At 37.9% G+C, this 16,956-nt stretch overlaps 1 protein-coding gene across 1 annotated transcript; it reads right to left on the bottom strand.

The window, feature by feature from the left end:
- Window positions 1-7,668: 7,668 nt before the first annotated feature.
- Window positions 7,669-8,491, bottom strand: LOC125529041. Its single transcript, XM_048693478.1, has 3 exons — window positions 8,416-8,491; window positions 8,163-8,336; window positions 7,669-8,075 (listed from the first exon to the last, which is right to left on the bottom strand). The coding sequence occupies exons 1-3, from the start codon at window positions 8,437-8,439 to the stop codon at window positions 7,800-7,802; spliced, it is 474 nt and encodes a 157-aa protein (XP_048549435.1). The 5' UTR covers window positions 8,440-8,491; the 3' UTR covers window positions 7,669-7,799.
- Window positions 8,492-16,956: the final 8,465 nt, after the last annotated feature.

Here is a 16,956-nt window from a genome sequence, read left to right as displayed (position 1 = left end):
CCATCAGCCACTTCCTCATCCTCCCCTTGGCTTAATGATGAACCCTTGATCGGGACTCGCTTTCATAGTTCATTTCCCAAGAGTCATATAATGTCATCTCGTCAATTGTGTTGCACCTCTTCTTCTCAGGCACCCCGAGTCTGAGATATCCTAACACCAATCAGATATGAATCCCGGTCAGATATGATGGTTGGGACATATCTCCAAGAGTTATAACACTGGTCCTTATATATTGGTAAGGTGATGTCATGCCCATCACACCTGGCCAGAGGACTTGTGGTTATAGTTTCCATTTTAGTAAGGTTATCCTTTCTTCCATGAGAAAATGGTAAGACTTATTCTATAAGTTGTTCCTGATGGATCCTTTGTGTATCCATAGCCTGATCCTTACCTGATGACCATGTCAATGCTATCTCGAAGCCTATCTGTGGTACTCCGATTTTCAACAAGAACATTTGATGCCAATGCTAAATGTTTCTTGCTCAATTATCCAAACACCGTTGTATGGGTAATGTCATGAAATTTCTCTCCCCTTACCTAAGGGGTTTTCTACATGATATCCTGCCACGGATATCATGCTCTGCTTGTCCTTGGGAAGGATATATCCCTGAATTATGTGTTTAAAACACATTTTCCTTTCCATTCTTCTGTTTAAAACCTGATAATCGCATTTTCCTTTCCATTGTCTTGCTAAGCCTTTTTGTAATCTGACTTAACTGTGCAGTGATAATTCCCTGCTTAGTAAGCACCTCATTGTACAACTCTGTCAGTGAGACCCTGTTACTATTGTTGATGACATTCCGGTAACCACCGATGGATGAGAACTTTGCCTATTGGTCCGCCTCGTTTCAACAAGCAGGAAAATTGTTCTCTTCATCCCTCGCCCTTGGTACCGATGTTGTTGCCGACATAACTGACAGGTTATTATCTGACATGCCTTGCTATCATGACCGCGCAAGATATCAACGCTTTTCCTACTTTTAACCACATGGTGGGCCCATAACCCACAGTTCCACCAGATCGAAACCTGACTCTCCTGTACACCCGGGTTTACAAAGTTATTCCTCGCGCTTGACTTCTTATGTAACTCACGGGCCACCTGCCAAGTGATCTATTTGGGTATCAGACACAATACTTATTCTCGTTGCTCTGAACCCCTTTTCACCTTCTGATTAGGCACCGAACGTCTGCCTATCCGTTTGAAACTTCTCATGGTACCTCCTTACTTTGCTCTCGATATTTTTAGAGGTTTAAATTTGAGGGTTACTTTCCGCCTCCCTCCCCGATGTTATCTACCAGATACTCAACCTTGCCGATGTCCGTTCTCTCGGAATGCTCCCCCTTTATTCTTTCGTAAGTACGATGGAACCCCCAACAAAGGATGACGACTTCATCATGATGACATGAAGCAGGGAAATGGAGACATGAACGTAATGGATCGACCACTTCGGGAAGAGCAACCAAGACCGAGAAGATTCATTAGAATTTTGTAACCAGACCTTACCCCTAGTCCCCCTCTTAAATCTCGGGACGAGATTTCTTGTAGTGGAGGAGAATTGTGACGCCCAGGTAATTAAGCTACAATGAACCTCTGCTAATGATGACATGTCACCTCGGTTTCTGTCGATAAACTCGCGTTAGTTTAAAACCGATTCAAATTCAAATTCAAAATCAGGCAAACAACAAAAGTTTTCAAACTTAAAAACTAAAATGTTCAATAAATAGTAGATAAATCAGAGGCTAGGATAAAATTGTAAACAACGTTATTGAAATATGATAAGTCATTTAAACAATCTCAAACAGTGGCAGAATACATTATCTAATAACCTTTTAACTAATCTAAATCTAATATGAAACAGTATTTCACCCAAACTAGTTTTTGGTGCTAGGATATAATGCACTACAATTTATGAGCTAGCTCCCATATTTAATAAAAATCAATTAGGTGCTAAACATTTCTGAAAAACAGAAAAAAGGAAACCAAGAAAATAAAAAAAAGAAATACAAAACAAAAGGATAAAATAAAACAGACCCCCCCACTGGGCCAACCGGCCCAGCTGCTAGCCAGGTCAGGCCCAGGCCGGCCACCCCCACTCCCCCATAACCCCACCAGGGGAAACCCTAACCCACTACTGCTCTCCCACTCCCCCCACGACGCCACTCCCTTTCCCCCCTCTCCTCTCGATCCCATCTGGATCGGGGAGAGGCCCGACGCCGACGCCCGTCGCCGCCTCGCCGGCCCCCTCCCTCATCCACGCGCCCCCGTCCCCTCTCCCTCAGCGGTGCCCTTGCCGCTCCTGCCGCGTCGCCCACGACGCCGCTGTGCGCCGCCACCTCGTCTTCGTCCATCGCCGCCCGGAGCGCCTCCTCGCCGGCCTGCTACCTCTTCGTGTGCAACGTCCCTGGCCTCCTCCCCAAGCAACGCTGCCCTCGAACCCCTACGCTACCCCGTGAGCTCCCCCTCTCCTTGTCCGGTCACCGCGCGCCCGCGCCGTCCCGTGCCCGTGCATGCGCCGTGGACACGCCCTCTTCCCTGCTTCGGCTCACCTAGCGCACGCCCCTGCGGCTCCTCCCCCCCGCGGCCGAGCCCATCCCCGTGTCGCGCCCGCGCCTCCCTCCGCTCCCCTGCTCACCGCGCCCTGCAACCGCTCCCACCCCTCGCGCGCGCGCCGCCCGCCATCTCGCACGCGCACCGCGCACGCCCCGTGCTCGCCTGCGACGCGCGCTCGTGGACTCGTCGTGCCGCCGCTGCTCGCCACCCCACCGTCTCTTGTGCCGCCGCGCGCCCCGTCTTCGCCCGCATGGCCCCGCTCGCCGCCGTCCGTGCCGCGCCCGCGTCGCCCAACTACTGCCTGTCGGAGTTCACCACCGCTGCGGCCTGCCTGCTTCCGTCGGAGCCCCACGCCGGCGACCCCACAGCTGGATGGCCACGGCCTCGCCCCGCAACCGGGTGGGCTACGGCCTTCGCCCGGCACCCACACTCGTTGCCCGCACACCCGCTAGGCCTCTGGGCCACCGACTGCTGGGGCCCAGCCCCAGTAAGAACGAAAATGAAATAATAATAATAATTAAATAATAATTAATTAATTAAAGAATTAATTAACTTAATTAATTTTGTTTAAATAAACTAAAAAATTAATTAAACTAACTAATCATAATTAGATTAATCTAATAGCTAACTAAAACTAATTAAACTGTTAGTTAAATAATTAATCAGTCAATGACAGGTGGGGCCCACCCCTAATTAATTATGTTTAGGTTAATTAAAACTGAATAATTAAATGTGTCACTGACAGGTGGGACCCACACGTCAGGTTGACCAGTCAACTCTTTTGACTGCTGATATCAGCATGACATCATGCTGATGTCATTAATCCATTTTTGAATTAATTTAAATAATTAATTAAATTTCAGAAAATTAATAAAATCTTTAGAAAATCATATCTTTTAATCCGTAACTCGGATTAAATTATTTTCAACATGAAAGTTGCTCAGAACGACGAGACGCATCCGCCACACACCCCTAACATATCAAACTCGCAACTTTCCCCCTCCGGCTCCTCTGCCCGAAAACGCGTAACACCGGGGATACTTTCCCGGATGTTTCCCCCCTTCACCGGTACCACCTCATACCGCGTTTGGGCACACCTAGCATCACGCTTTGTCATGTCATGCATCGTCATGCATTTGTTTGCATTATATTTATTGTTTCTTCCCCCTCTTCTCTCACTAGACACCGAGACCGACGCCGCTGCTACCCAGTACGACTACGGTGTTGACGACCCCTCTCTCTTGCCAGAGCAACCAGGCAAGCCCCCCCCCTTGATCACCAGATATCGCCTACTCTCTTTCTACTTCTTGCATTAGAGTAGCGTAGCATGTTACTGCTTTCCATTATTCCTATCCTGATGCATAGCCTGTCCTTGCTACTACTGTTGTTACCATTACCTGCTATCCTACTGCTTAGTATAGGATGCGAGTGTTCCATTAGTGGCCCTACACTCTTGTCTGTCTGCCATGCTATACTATTGGGCCGTGATCACTTCGGGAGGTGATCACGGGCATATTCTATATACTTTACACTGTTACATTACCTGTGGTTATGTTCGGAGTTGGGGGCTGAAGGGGCAGGTGGCTCCATCCCGGTAGAGGTGGGCCTGGGTTCCCGACGGCCCCCGACTGTTACTTTGTGGCGGAGCGACAGGGCAGGTTGAAACCACCTAGGAGAGAGGTGGGCCTGGCCCTGGTCGGTGTTCGCGGATACTTAACACGTTTAACGAGATCTTGGTATTTGATCTGAGTCTGGCTACTGGCCTATACACACTAACCATCTACGTGGGGACAATTATGGGCACTCGACATCGTGGTATTAGCCAAAGCCTTCATGACGTCAGCGACTGAGTGGCGTGTGCCGGATTGGACCGTAAGCCTGCTCTTGTATTAAGGGGGCTAGTTCTGCTTCCGGCCGCGTACGCAACGTGCAGGTGTGCAATGGGCGATGGGCCCAGACCCCTGCGCCATAGGATTTAGACCAGCGTGCTGACCTCTCTGTTGTGCCTAGGTAGGGCTGCGACGTGTTGATCTTCCGAGGCCGGACATGACCCAGGAAAGTGTGTCCGGCCAAATGGGATCGAGCGTGTTGGGATATGTGGTGCACCCCTGCAGGGAAGTTAATCTATTCGAATAGCCGTGATCTTCGGTAACAAGACGACTTGGAGTTGTACCTTGACCTTATGACAACTAGAACCGGATACTTAATAAAACACACCCTTCCAAGTGCCAGATACAACCGGTGATCGCTCTCTCACATGGCGACGAGGGGAGGATCAGATTATGCTATGTGATGATACCTGGAGGACTTCAGTTTACTCTCTTCTACATGCTGCAAGACGGAGGCTGCCAGAAGCGTAGTCTTCGAAAGGACTAGCTATCCCCCTCTTATTCCGGCATTCTGCAGTTCAGTCCGCATATGATAGCCTTATTCCAGTTGATACCAATGCATACATATGTAGTGTAGCTCCTTGCTTGCAAGTACTTTGGCTGAGTACTCACGGTTGCTTTCTCCCTCTTTTCCCCCTATCCCTTCTACCTGGTTGTCGCAACCAGATGTTGGAGCCCAGGAGCCAGACGCCACCTTCGACGACGACTCCTACTACACCGGAGGTGCCTACTACTACGTGCTGCCCGCTGACGATGACCAGGAGTAGTTTAGGAGGATCCCAGGCAGGAGGCCTGCGCCTCTTTCGATCTGTATCCCAGTTTGTGCTAGCCTTCTTAAGGCAAACTTGTTTAACTTATGTCTGTACTCAGATATTGTTGCTTCCACTGACTCGTCTATGATCGAGCTCTTGTATTCGAGCCCTCGAGGCCCCTAGCTTGTAATATGATGCTTCTATGACTTATTTTATTTGTAGAGTTGTGTTGTGATATCTTCCCGTGAGTCCCTGATCTTGATCGTACACGTTTGCGTGTATGATTAGTGTACGGTCAAATCGGGGGCGTCACAACTTAATAATGCAAAACATGAAAACATATTCCAGCAAACGGTTCTAGTATCTATAACCGAAACTATGCTAGTTAGCAAGAATTCAAGAAGTGTCCTTCCATGGTCCAACTACACATATTGGTATAGAAGATATTGCATGATAATGGTAAGTGGTGGTCGTAGTAAACAGGAATTGCTTGGATGAATCGGAATAAGATTTTATAGATTGAACATCCCGCCCAACCTCTGATTGTTGAACAATCCACTCCTTTTTTAGATCAGTAGAAGAAGAGTTGACATACTAATCCCCTAGATGATGCAGTGGAGATTGGAAGAGAGCTAGAAGGAGAACATCAATGGCGATTGACCGAGAGCTGTGCGTGCTGATGCGGTGGAGAGCTAGAAGCAGAACATCAATGGCGAATGTCTGAGAGCTATCCTAGTTGAGTGCTTCTCTGGCTATGATATTGATTTATGGGCAGAGGTAGTGGGAGAGATGGCTTGCATAGTACCACGTGTGCTGTGACAGAAGTCATCCCCTCGGTCTATGGGATGGATTTGACAACACACAACGCTCTCTTAATTGTTTGTACTATTCTGCAACAGACATGTAAATTTTACACATTGTCCACCTAGTTAGACTAGATATGTAAAGTTAGGAAGGTAGTATAATATGACATTAATAACAATCATGTGACAGAAACAAAGTAGACCAAACATTGAAACTACATACTGTAAGGAGGTGTTATATGTTAAAAAACATGTAGGAGTGAAATGAAAAAACACTCCCCTGGATATTTTTTCTTGTATGGTTTCAAAATTGCGAGGTCCATTTTGGTGGGAAAACTACCTCTCGCAGGAGTAGTATAAGAGCAACGCTTACACTTGTACATGTCCTCCTACCTCTCAAACTATTAGGAGACAATGAGCATGGATGAGAAGAATGGTGTTTTCCTCTCTTCCTTCACCGATGGCAGCAATGATCCGAATCAGATGGAAGGAAAAATTAGTTCATCCAAGGTACTTTGTATAAGCAGTTACTTGTTATGTTCTCATATTTGTTATTCGAAGATTCTTATTTCAGTATCAATTGGTGTGCATGTCAATATCTTCTTCTAATGTCTCATTTCAATTTGTCTTTCACTTATGTTTCTTAGAAAATTTCTGAGGGGAGCTCATGTGAAGATGATGCTGACTCCAGCATTCGTCCAGTACATACGAAATTCTTGCAGCAGAGCCAGGTCGAACCAATAGAAGTAAGTCGACTGTAGTACATTCTTATTTCATTCATGGGTGATTAATATGTTTCTGGTGTGCAGCCTCCTTTGTTACTACTTGAAGATAATGGTTTGGAGGAGGTGGTTGGAGAAAACATTGTTGGTGATAATATACAATTTGAAGCAGAGCTAGATGAAGGCGACCGTGCGTCTGATGTTGAGGCTGAAAGACAACATCGTGTACACGAACAGCCAATTGCGTACTTGCAGCTGTGGAGGATCTGCACGGATGGAAGATCAATGAAGAGGAGAAGAATCGATAATTAACTGTGGGACATTGAAATTTCAGATCTTAGTTGTGTTTCATATGTCATTTTGTGTGTCAACGTGGTTGGGATTTAAGCTTCGGTTTCAATTAGACCATATTTTGGATTGTGAAGTACTTACATTTGAAACGTTATGTCTAGAATATGTGAGTAAGCATGTTTTGTAACATTTGTGCTACATCTTATGTAATGGTTTTATCAATTAGAAAATTGAGGGAAATGAAATTACTCACTATGAAATGGTTCTATAACATTTCAGCTTCTTCTTATGAAAATGTTTGTATAACATTTCTGTTACTTCTTATGTAATGTATTTCAGTAAAATAAAAAAACCTGTCACACCATTTTACAGCTGCAGTACGAAATGTATTAAGTAATTGTACGTTATGATGTATTTCATATTTCAATTGGCAATGGAGTTAGAAACTATCAATACCTATGATCTGTGAAATAGTGCTAATATTAAAAAATTTCACTCATAAATGTAAATGTACTTACTAAAATTAAAGGTTTCACTTCTATAAGCTGTGAAAAATTGTTTCAAATTAATTTTTACCTTCACTAAAAATATTATGACACGTTAATGAATACTAGTGTAAAGTCTGGAAATAAATATAAGTTTATATAATCTGGTAAAAAACATAAGTAGTACATGAAGTGAAACATGAGTAGTTCATGATGTGAAATACTGAAATGTAGAGATAGTACAGCTAGTACATAGAGTGATGATCTAAGGTGCTGAATAATATTACAATCAGTGAAATATCAATTTCAGTGATAGTAAACACTAATGAATATCAGTAGAAGTGAAATACAAAAAAGTATTACGTAATCTTTCTTCTTTGAATCTGCACTAATTGATAGAAGTCGCTCCTTCAGCATCTTGTTCTTAGAAAGGAAATGGTTGTCCTTGTAACTTTTCTCTTCATTGGCATCTTCTAGTTTCACCAATGTATTTTCTAAGTCCAGATGTAGGCTTGCCAGGTAGTTCTTCATGGGAGTTCCATGTTCCGGATCAACCCAACAGCTCCATGCACATTCTTGTCCCTGAATACAATAGCATTGTGGGAAAAGTAAGCATAAATATAGGAAGTTCACATTGCATAGAGTGTGGGCTTAGTTGCTACTCCTTACATTTATAGGACAACCGAGGAAACGCCTACCGCCATGCTCGCTGCCCCATGCCACCCGGCGTGCAGGACTGTATCCATGGATGCATCGACGGAGAGTTTGCTGGTCAATCCCGTTCCAGCTTCCACCAGGTTGTGGTATATACATAACATCTTCATATATGACCAATCCGACACCCTAAACACAAGATGGAAGTAAGCATGAAGTTATAGGAAACAAATCCTAAGGAGTTCTATTGGAAAATATAAGAACTTACCTGGTTATCCGCAGCAATGTTCATTCCTGAGATGTCCAGAGGTGGTGTGAACGAAGACGGCTGCTTAGAGATTGGATTGCTGCCTGTGCTGGTGCCTCTGTACAATGGGTGGTGTGTATAATATAGGCAGGCAATGTTCCACTTACACAAGCGTTGGTTTGTAATAAATGAGCAATAAGTTCAAACATGTGGTTACACCGGTAGCACCAATTATTGCCTCAGAACTAGTAGGTGAAAATTTGATGCATCTTATGTACCGATATGTGCGCTACTCTCCGGACAGGTATGTTGTAGGACGTGATATAACAATGAGCGTGTAGCATTTAACACCTTTTTGAAATAGTCGGGCTGAAATTATGCGAACCGATTTCTATTGACGACACACTAGTTTTTAAAAATAAGTAAAAACCATAATAATAAGTTGTACTACAATTTTTCAATTAACGCATCTTTTTAGCCGTAACATAAGAGCAATTCAACTTGAACGGCATTTGTGAACATATTAATATCAAATATGAATTGAAATAAAAAAAATAGTTCACTATATTTCCCAATTTTTATTAATGTTATAAGAAAATAAGGTAAAAGTGCCATTGAGAATTACTTATATAAAATGAATTTAGCCATAAGGAAAAATAATATGGAAAATTTTCTATTATTTTCAATGTATAAGGAAGTTACAATATATTAGAAATGACACAATTTCCAATTTTGTACTAGTGAAATATGCAATGTAAATAACTTCATATTACAATTTATACTGCTTCATGAATGTGTTGAAAATAATTCAATATGTTAAATAGTAGATGTGAGATTAGGAATATTATTCAAATATAACAAAATTCATTAGATGATCAATATTATTAGATGTCAAATAACAAAAGGCATACTTTTGAATAGCTTCACTGACTGCAATGTAGAGTTATGAAACAATGTTTTAATATTATGAATCCCAAACACATGTTTTCTCATGTAGAAAAAATATTCCATTACATATGAAATATAAATTAAATATCCTTCTCTATTGAAATCGAATTATGTTACATACATTATAATATAGATACTAATTGTGTATTGACGTATGTCGAACATGACATATGAAAATCAGTAGAAACGCTTGCAAACTGTTTCAATATATACTAGTCTGTTTAATTTTTACCAAAAAATGATGTTCGAAATGTTAACAATTAAGACATCTCATATTAAATAGTATACATCTGAAAATAAATTTAGGTTCTCAATGATTTATTGTGAGTAGATGGAAGTGAAATGTCATATTTACAACATCTCGTCTTTCATTTTTACACAATAGTAACCATATCAACTATGTAATTCTCAGAATATTTGTCAGCAAATTGACATATGCAGTACATACCATATTCTTCATATGACTATCTGGATGCGAAATATGAAACAAAGCAGAACACACTTTTCATTAATACGAAATAAGAAATAAACTAAACATATTGAGTACTACTTACAATATTGTTAGTGATGTATTTTGATACATACATTGTACTAATATCCAAAATGTGCAATATGACATTTATAAAAAAATATGTTATCTGTAATATGATTTTGTGAATTCACTTATGTCAAACTTGAAAAATGAAATTAAATCGAACTGATTGCACCGTACTTCAAAATATCATATTCTGTCTTTTACGAACTGAAATTTTTATGTTTCAAATTTGAGTCGTTAGGACATATGTTATTTCATTCTAAACATGTGAAAAATGAAAATTGTCCATAGAAGTGCAAATTTTAAAATTATGAAATTTATACATGATATGCACAGAATAGAATATTTCATTATTCGTAAATTAAATTAAATAACAAATTTGAATAATATGACTAATAGATTAAATTGTGTTTTCACATGGTTCCTATTATGGAAATAATGCTATCTGAGATGTTTTAATAATCACAATTCACTTTCATAATATGAATTCCATAATTCAATAGCAAATATGAAACAAGGGATTTGAAAACGGTGCATATTTCAAACATCATATATTAGTTGAAAAAATTGAGAAATATGTTATTTTGAAATAGGTTGGAATCATTGTTATATATTTACATATATCATCTTTGACAGATGTGAATAGTGAAATATGATATTATGTTCACTGATATATGGTATTGCATCAAAAAGATAGCCGCATCGTTGTGCTGTTCAATGATCTAATTGTTGTAAGGCGGGCTATGCCTTGTTTCAGGAAACTATTATTTGATTTGGTTCATTTAGGTTAGCAGACTACTATTGTTTTCCGTGTGAAGTGGTATGGTCTATCTCACATCGCACGACAACTCATCATTTTCCACCAACTAGACTATTAAAAATAACATAGCATGCGAACATAATTTCAATTGCATTGGAGAGAGTAGTTGTATTTTGTGCCGCCAACAATGGATCTCATTGATACTGATTGAGTTTGTACATTTGTAGGCCATATACATTGTCGATATCATACACATAAATAGTACGAAATGAATTGCATTTTGATTAAAGTAGGAGCTATAAATAAACCATTCAAATTGGAAAACATAATTAATAACTGATATAACAATTAGCATCGTCGACATCTGAATCTAAGATTATATGATGGCAATCATGTTGTAATTTGGCACTTTTGAGGATGCGTTTGACGAAGCAATGGCATTTATTAGCATTTGAGGTTGATATTGGCAAAACCGATTACCGAAACACAAGCTGTGGCATAAATGATAAAAATGATTCAATTCTTATTACTTTATAAAGACATGGGAAACAATTTCGGTATGTGAAGTATTAAACTTGATTCGATAAATATTATTATACCAGTTAAATAAAAAAAGTAATTTGTTTCTTCACATAGTTTAAGCTGGTCAAAAATAGACAAATATATAACATTATATTCAATATGATGTAATAAGAAACACAATAGATTGAACTGTTTTATGCCTTTAATATGTAAGTTCATATCGTATTTGAAATAATACAATATGGACATTGCTTCATATAATAATTAAAATTAGATGTGTTCACTTTAATAGTAATGAAATATATGATGTTACTAATTTTAGACGTTATCACCGATGGATGTTGTCTATAGTACATTATATTGTAAACTTGTACAAATGTGTGTAGGGTGGATATCGTCGTCATACTGCGTGTTTGTTATGCTTGCATAAGACATTTAATTGTTCTCTTTGTCCATGTTGTTTATAAAGTTTAAACTATTTCAGATCATAAAGTACGTTATTAAAATTATTGTGCATCAACTTATTTAGGGGATACATGCTTGCTATAAGCATGCACATTTTGATAACCATATTCATGTTATAATAAAATGCATTTTTTGGTGCAATATTTAAAATATCGCAAAGCATTGCACTTCACAAACATACTAGATACATTCATACACAGATCATTACATATATTAAGTAGCCAATGAATTAAATTTCGATATATCTGGGAAGTAATAAATTAAAATACAATTTAGAAAACATAATAAGTAAGTAATGTAAGGATCAACATCCTCCTCATATTAAGAAAACCTTATAAAGCTATCATATAGTTTGCGGGAAGAAGACGGTTGATACAACTGCGGTGCGCTGCCATCTTCTTTAACTAAGACAATGGTACTCTGGTTAGTTTGTGTGCTTTCATTGATATTCTTTAACCAAGACACATAAGTTATGATACGAAGTTAGGAAATGCGTTTTCTGATTAGTTTGTGTGATTAGTTTGTTATGATACCAAGCTAAGACAATGGTTCTATGGTTAGTTTGTGTGCTTTCAATGACAGAAATGTTGTTGTTGGTACCGCCCACGTAGGATGTCGTTCATACAAACTGTTTTTGTACATTAGTACAAACTCGTACATTTTGTATGTCGTCGTAATAGTGCGCTATTGTGATAGTTCTCGATATGTTAGAATGGTTTTCTTGTTCCAGGCTCGTCAGAAAATAATAACTATTTCATATTATACATTTTTAGTATAGGCATGCACATTTGTAATACTAAATTCATGTTATAATGACATTCAAATTAGCGGTTCAAAAATTAAAAATTTGATCTATTACAAAACATTGCCCATGACGAACATTAGAAATACATTCATACTTATAGTGTTACACATAATAAGTACAAAATCAAATACATTTCGATTATTCTAGGAGCTAAATATATAACATTCAAGTTCAAAATCATAATAAATAATTAATAAAAGCATTAGCATATTTATTATCTTAATGTAAGATGCTATGCTTGAAATCAAGTTGTAATTTGGCACTTTTCGAGGAAGCGCCTAATGAACCTATGTCATTTTGTAGTAGTTGATATTCATAGTGGCAAAACTGAGTACTGATACACAACCAGTGGCATAAATGATAAAAATTATTCATTTCTTACTAGTTTATAAACAGATGGTAAACAATTTGGTATGTGAATTATTGACATAGTTTAACCTGATAGAAAAAGGACATATATGTAACATTATATTGCATATGATGTAATAGGAAATCCAGTTTGTTGAAATATGCTTTGCCTTTAATATGTAAATAATAGAATATGGACATCCTTCATATCCTATTCAAAATTATAATTTTTCACTTTAATAGAACTGAATTATATGATTTTACTAATTATAGGCATTATCAATGATGGATGTTGTGTATACTACGAGAAATTGTGAACTTTTAGAAATGGGTTTATGGTGGATATCGTCGTCTTACTGCCCATTTTTGATACTTGCATACGCCATGGAACGGTTCTGTTGATCCATGCTATTTATGAAATAGAAAATATTTAAGATCATGATGTACGTTATTCAATGTGTTCTGCATCAATGTTTTAGGGGGAAAATGCTTGTTCTAAGCATGCACATATTTATATATATATCCAGGTGATAATATAACACATTTTTGCTGCAAACATTAATATATCACAAAGCCTTGCACTATAAAAACATAAGAGATACATTGATAGACATAGCATTACATATATTTATTAGGAAAAGAATTACATTTTGGAAAAAGTAGCAATTAATAATTAAAGATACAATTTGGAAAACAAAAGAAAAAAGTAATCTAAGCATTAGCATCGTCCTCATATGAAGATAAGATTATAATGCTATCATATTCTTTGCTCGAAGAAGACGGTTGATACTGCTGCGGTGCGCTGCCATCTTCTTTATCTTCGACATTGGTTCTTTGATTAGTTTCTATGCTTTCATTGATATTCCTTAATCGAGACACATATGGATCATCTGTATATGAAACACTATGCTTGTTCTTAGTTGGCATACCATACATTTTTGCTTCTGCCTTGATGTGTTCGGATACCAAGTCCGTGGTCAAGAATCGGATGACCTCAGGGGATAGATGGCAGCACTCACTTGAGTAGTCAAATGTGGAAGACGAGTTGGTCGTATTTGTTGGAGTAGCAGTACCACTTGTAGCAGCTTCAACTTGATGGTCAATAGATTGCCCAGAAGCCGTTAGGAACCAAGGTATCTTGGGTACATCCTTCTTCTTGGTTGGCTTAACCTTGTTCTTGTGCTTGCGCGGTGGCATTTCAACCAATATGGTAGTAGAATGACTGAATGGATGTTGTTGTGATGACAGCTGGGAAATCTGGTTCTTATATAGAGGTTGATGAAGCACTGTTTCAAAAATTATTTTTCTAAATTAAACATAGGCAGGTACTGGCCTTGGCTGGTAATGGATCAATGCATATCTCTATTGATGTGACAATACTAAATGGAGAAATAGCTTTCCAGTACATAGTAAGAAAGTAACGTGTAACAGCTTCCTAGCTGGAGAATCATAAGATTCTCTACCAGTACTAGGCTGACAACTTTTTCAATTCAATTAGTACACGCATCCTCTGAGAATGAAACGTCTGGTGGAATGCACATACCAGTAGTTCAAATTTTTGAAAACGCCCTCCTAGATGGTAATACTATGTTAAAAGTATAGTATATGTTATCATGTAATTTCTTCAAAAGAATTTTAGACTTGATAAAGTATCAGTACGATTGTCGTATTAATAACTGGACGCCCAAATATATATCACTAATTATTATTATAATTTACAAAAGTTTGATATTGTTTTAGCCATGTGAAATGTGAAACAAAAAAGTTTTCAGCATTTCATTTTATAGTGTCATTGTATGTACATCATAAATACTATGTTAAAAGTATAGTATATGTTATCATGTAATTTCTTCAAAATAATTTTAGACTTGATAAAGTATCAGTACGATTGTCGTATTAATAACTGGACGCCCAAATATATATCACTAATTATTATTATAATTTACAGAAGTTTGATATTGTTTTAGCCATGTGAAATGTGAAACAAAAAAGTTTTCAGCATTTCATTTTATAGTGTCATTGTATGTACATCATAAGTTCTTACACTTCTCCATTGCTTCATATAATTTGATTGCTTTAGATAGATCAACCAAGGTGGTGAATAGGTGTAAATATTATGTAATAGATATTCAGACTGTAGGTAAGCATTATTGTTAGACAAATGAGAAATTAAATCTTCATACTTTGTAATTTAAAATATGTGAAATGTACATTTCAAAGTTAATGAAAAATGAATATGATAAAATTTCAATTTACTGAAATATGAAATGGTCGCAATAGCAATCATACATAGGACATGGTTTGAAGAGTAGTAGCACTTCTCCATTGCGTCATATAATTTGATTGCTTTAGATACATCAACCAAGGTGCTGAAAAGTTGTAAATATTGTGTAATAGATAGTCAGACTGTAGGTAAGCAATACAGTTAGACAAATGAGATATTAAATCTTCAAATATTTTAATTTCAAATTCAATGAATGTACATTTGAAATTTAATGAAATAAGATTATGACCAAATTTAAATGAACTTAAATATGAAATAGTATCCACTTATATTTTTTCCTTCTTAATAGCAATCATACATAGGCCATGGTTTGAAGAGTAGTAGCATGAATCGCCCCCTCTGTTCAGAATTGTATTTATGTGGCTGCGCATGCAGGTACACAGACGGGTCATAAAGGATTCTTCTGCCATATGGACATAAAGTGATTCGATTCCTGCCTCAAACGTCTTGACCGGTACGGTACTATTGGGAGCAGTGACATGGTGAAAAATATAATTTTACTTGCATGGCAAAAACACTTTTTACTGCATGCGTATGTGTTGTTACTAGTTAGCAATCCAGATGCTATATATATGTTGTGCGCATGACATTTGAACACACATTGCTCTAGCTCTTAACTACTGAAATACATCTAGCAGTTAGCAATGGTTGTCATAGTCACAGTGGCTGTCCACCTGCCGCATAAGAAACTCATTCAACCTGAGTTCTTGTGTGGTTGCGGTAGACCTGCAGCTTCTAGGAAGTGTTTAGGTGGAGAACACAATGGTCGAATGTTCTATAGGTGCGGGAACGGATGGGTTGAAAATAGTGACGGTTTGAACGAAAAACTCTGGTGGAAACGGGTTAGTAAATTTACATTTCCTTTCTTCGAAGTTTATATTTTTTGCAACATTGCGCCATGTTCTAAAATTTGGCTTTCTACCTTTCAGCACCTTGGTTGTGAAGTTTTTGTTTGGGAAGATGTCATTCAGAAGTTTGCGGAGATAGTGTTTGAGTACAATCAACTTGGTGAAGATGAGTTAGAGTCGGAGATAATTGTAACAATTGGAGCTCGGACTTCCAACTAGTTGCATGTGATCCTATCTTCTTATTACCTACTCTGTATCAATGTGTTGGCTATCTATGTAATTTCATTTTAGTTATTTGTTCGATGCACTAGAAATTTTTCATTTGGCTTGTTGATTTACTGAGAAATTATGTTGTATGATGGAAAATTAGTTCTTTGATTTGTTTTATCAATTTGATGTTCTAATGATATAAGTTTGTCTTATATGCAATTGGAAGATGGAATAAAAACATAAACTATGAACTCGTTTCAATAATAACAATATTCTGATTTGAAAACAAATTTGATCTTTATAATCATTACGCAAACAACTTTATAATAAGAATAATGTTGAATATATTTGAGCTCGTTTCAATATTTTGAATTAGTTCAGTATATTATTGAAACGAGTGAAATGAGTGAAATTTGTGATTGAAACAATTGTAATCATATTTGGTTGTTAGTGAAACTAGTGAATCATTTTTTGAAGCTAGTGAAATATGTTATTGATAACGAGTGAATTAAGTAAAATGGGATGAAACAAATTTATGAATTCACCTAAATCTATTATTGAAACAACTTAAATTAGATGAATGAGTTAAATATGCTAATGAAAGAATGGAAAATAGGAAATTAAGATATCAAAACTAGTGAAACTACTAAAATGTATTTATGAAATATTGAAACATGATATTGTAAGTAGTGAAATGTGATACCATTTTCACACTTACATCAAAGAGTGGCGTTTGATGGAAAAAACCGCTTAATGCAAGGGCACTTGTTACCCCGTGACTGCGGAGACTCAGGTAACGCCATCCCAGCCTTAGTAAAATAATTTTTTATTATGTCA

Source organism: Triticum urartu, chromosome 1 (assembly GCF_003073215.2).
Source record: "Triticum urartu cultivar G1812 chromosome 1, Tu2.1, whole genome shotgun sequence".
Classification (NCBI taxonomy): Eukaryota; Viridiplantae; Streptophyta; class Magnoliopsida; order Poales; family Poaceae; genus Triticum; species Triticum urartu.
The sequence above is the reverse complement of the archived record's forward strand: the minus strand, read 5'-3'. Positions and strand labels throughout refer to the sequence as shown.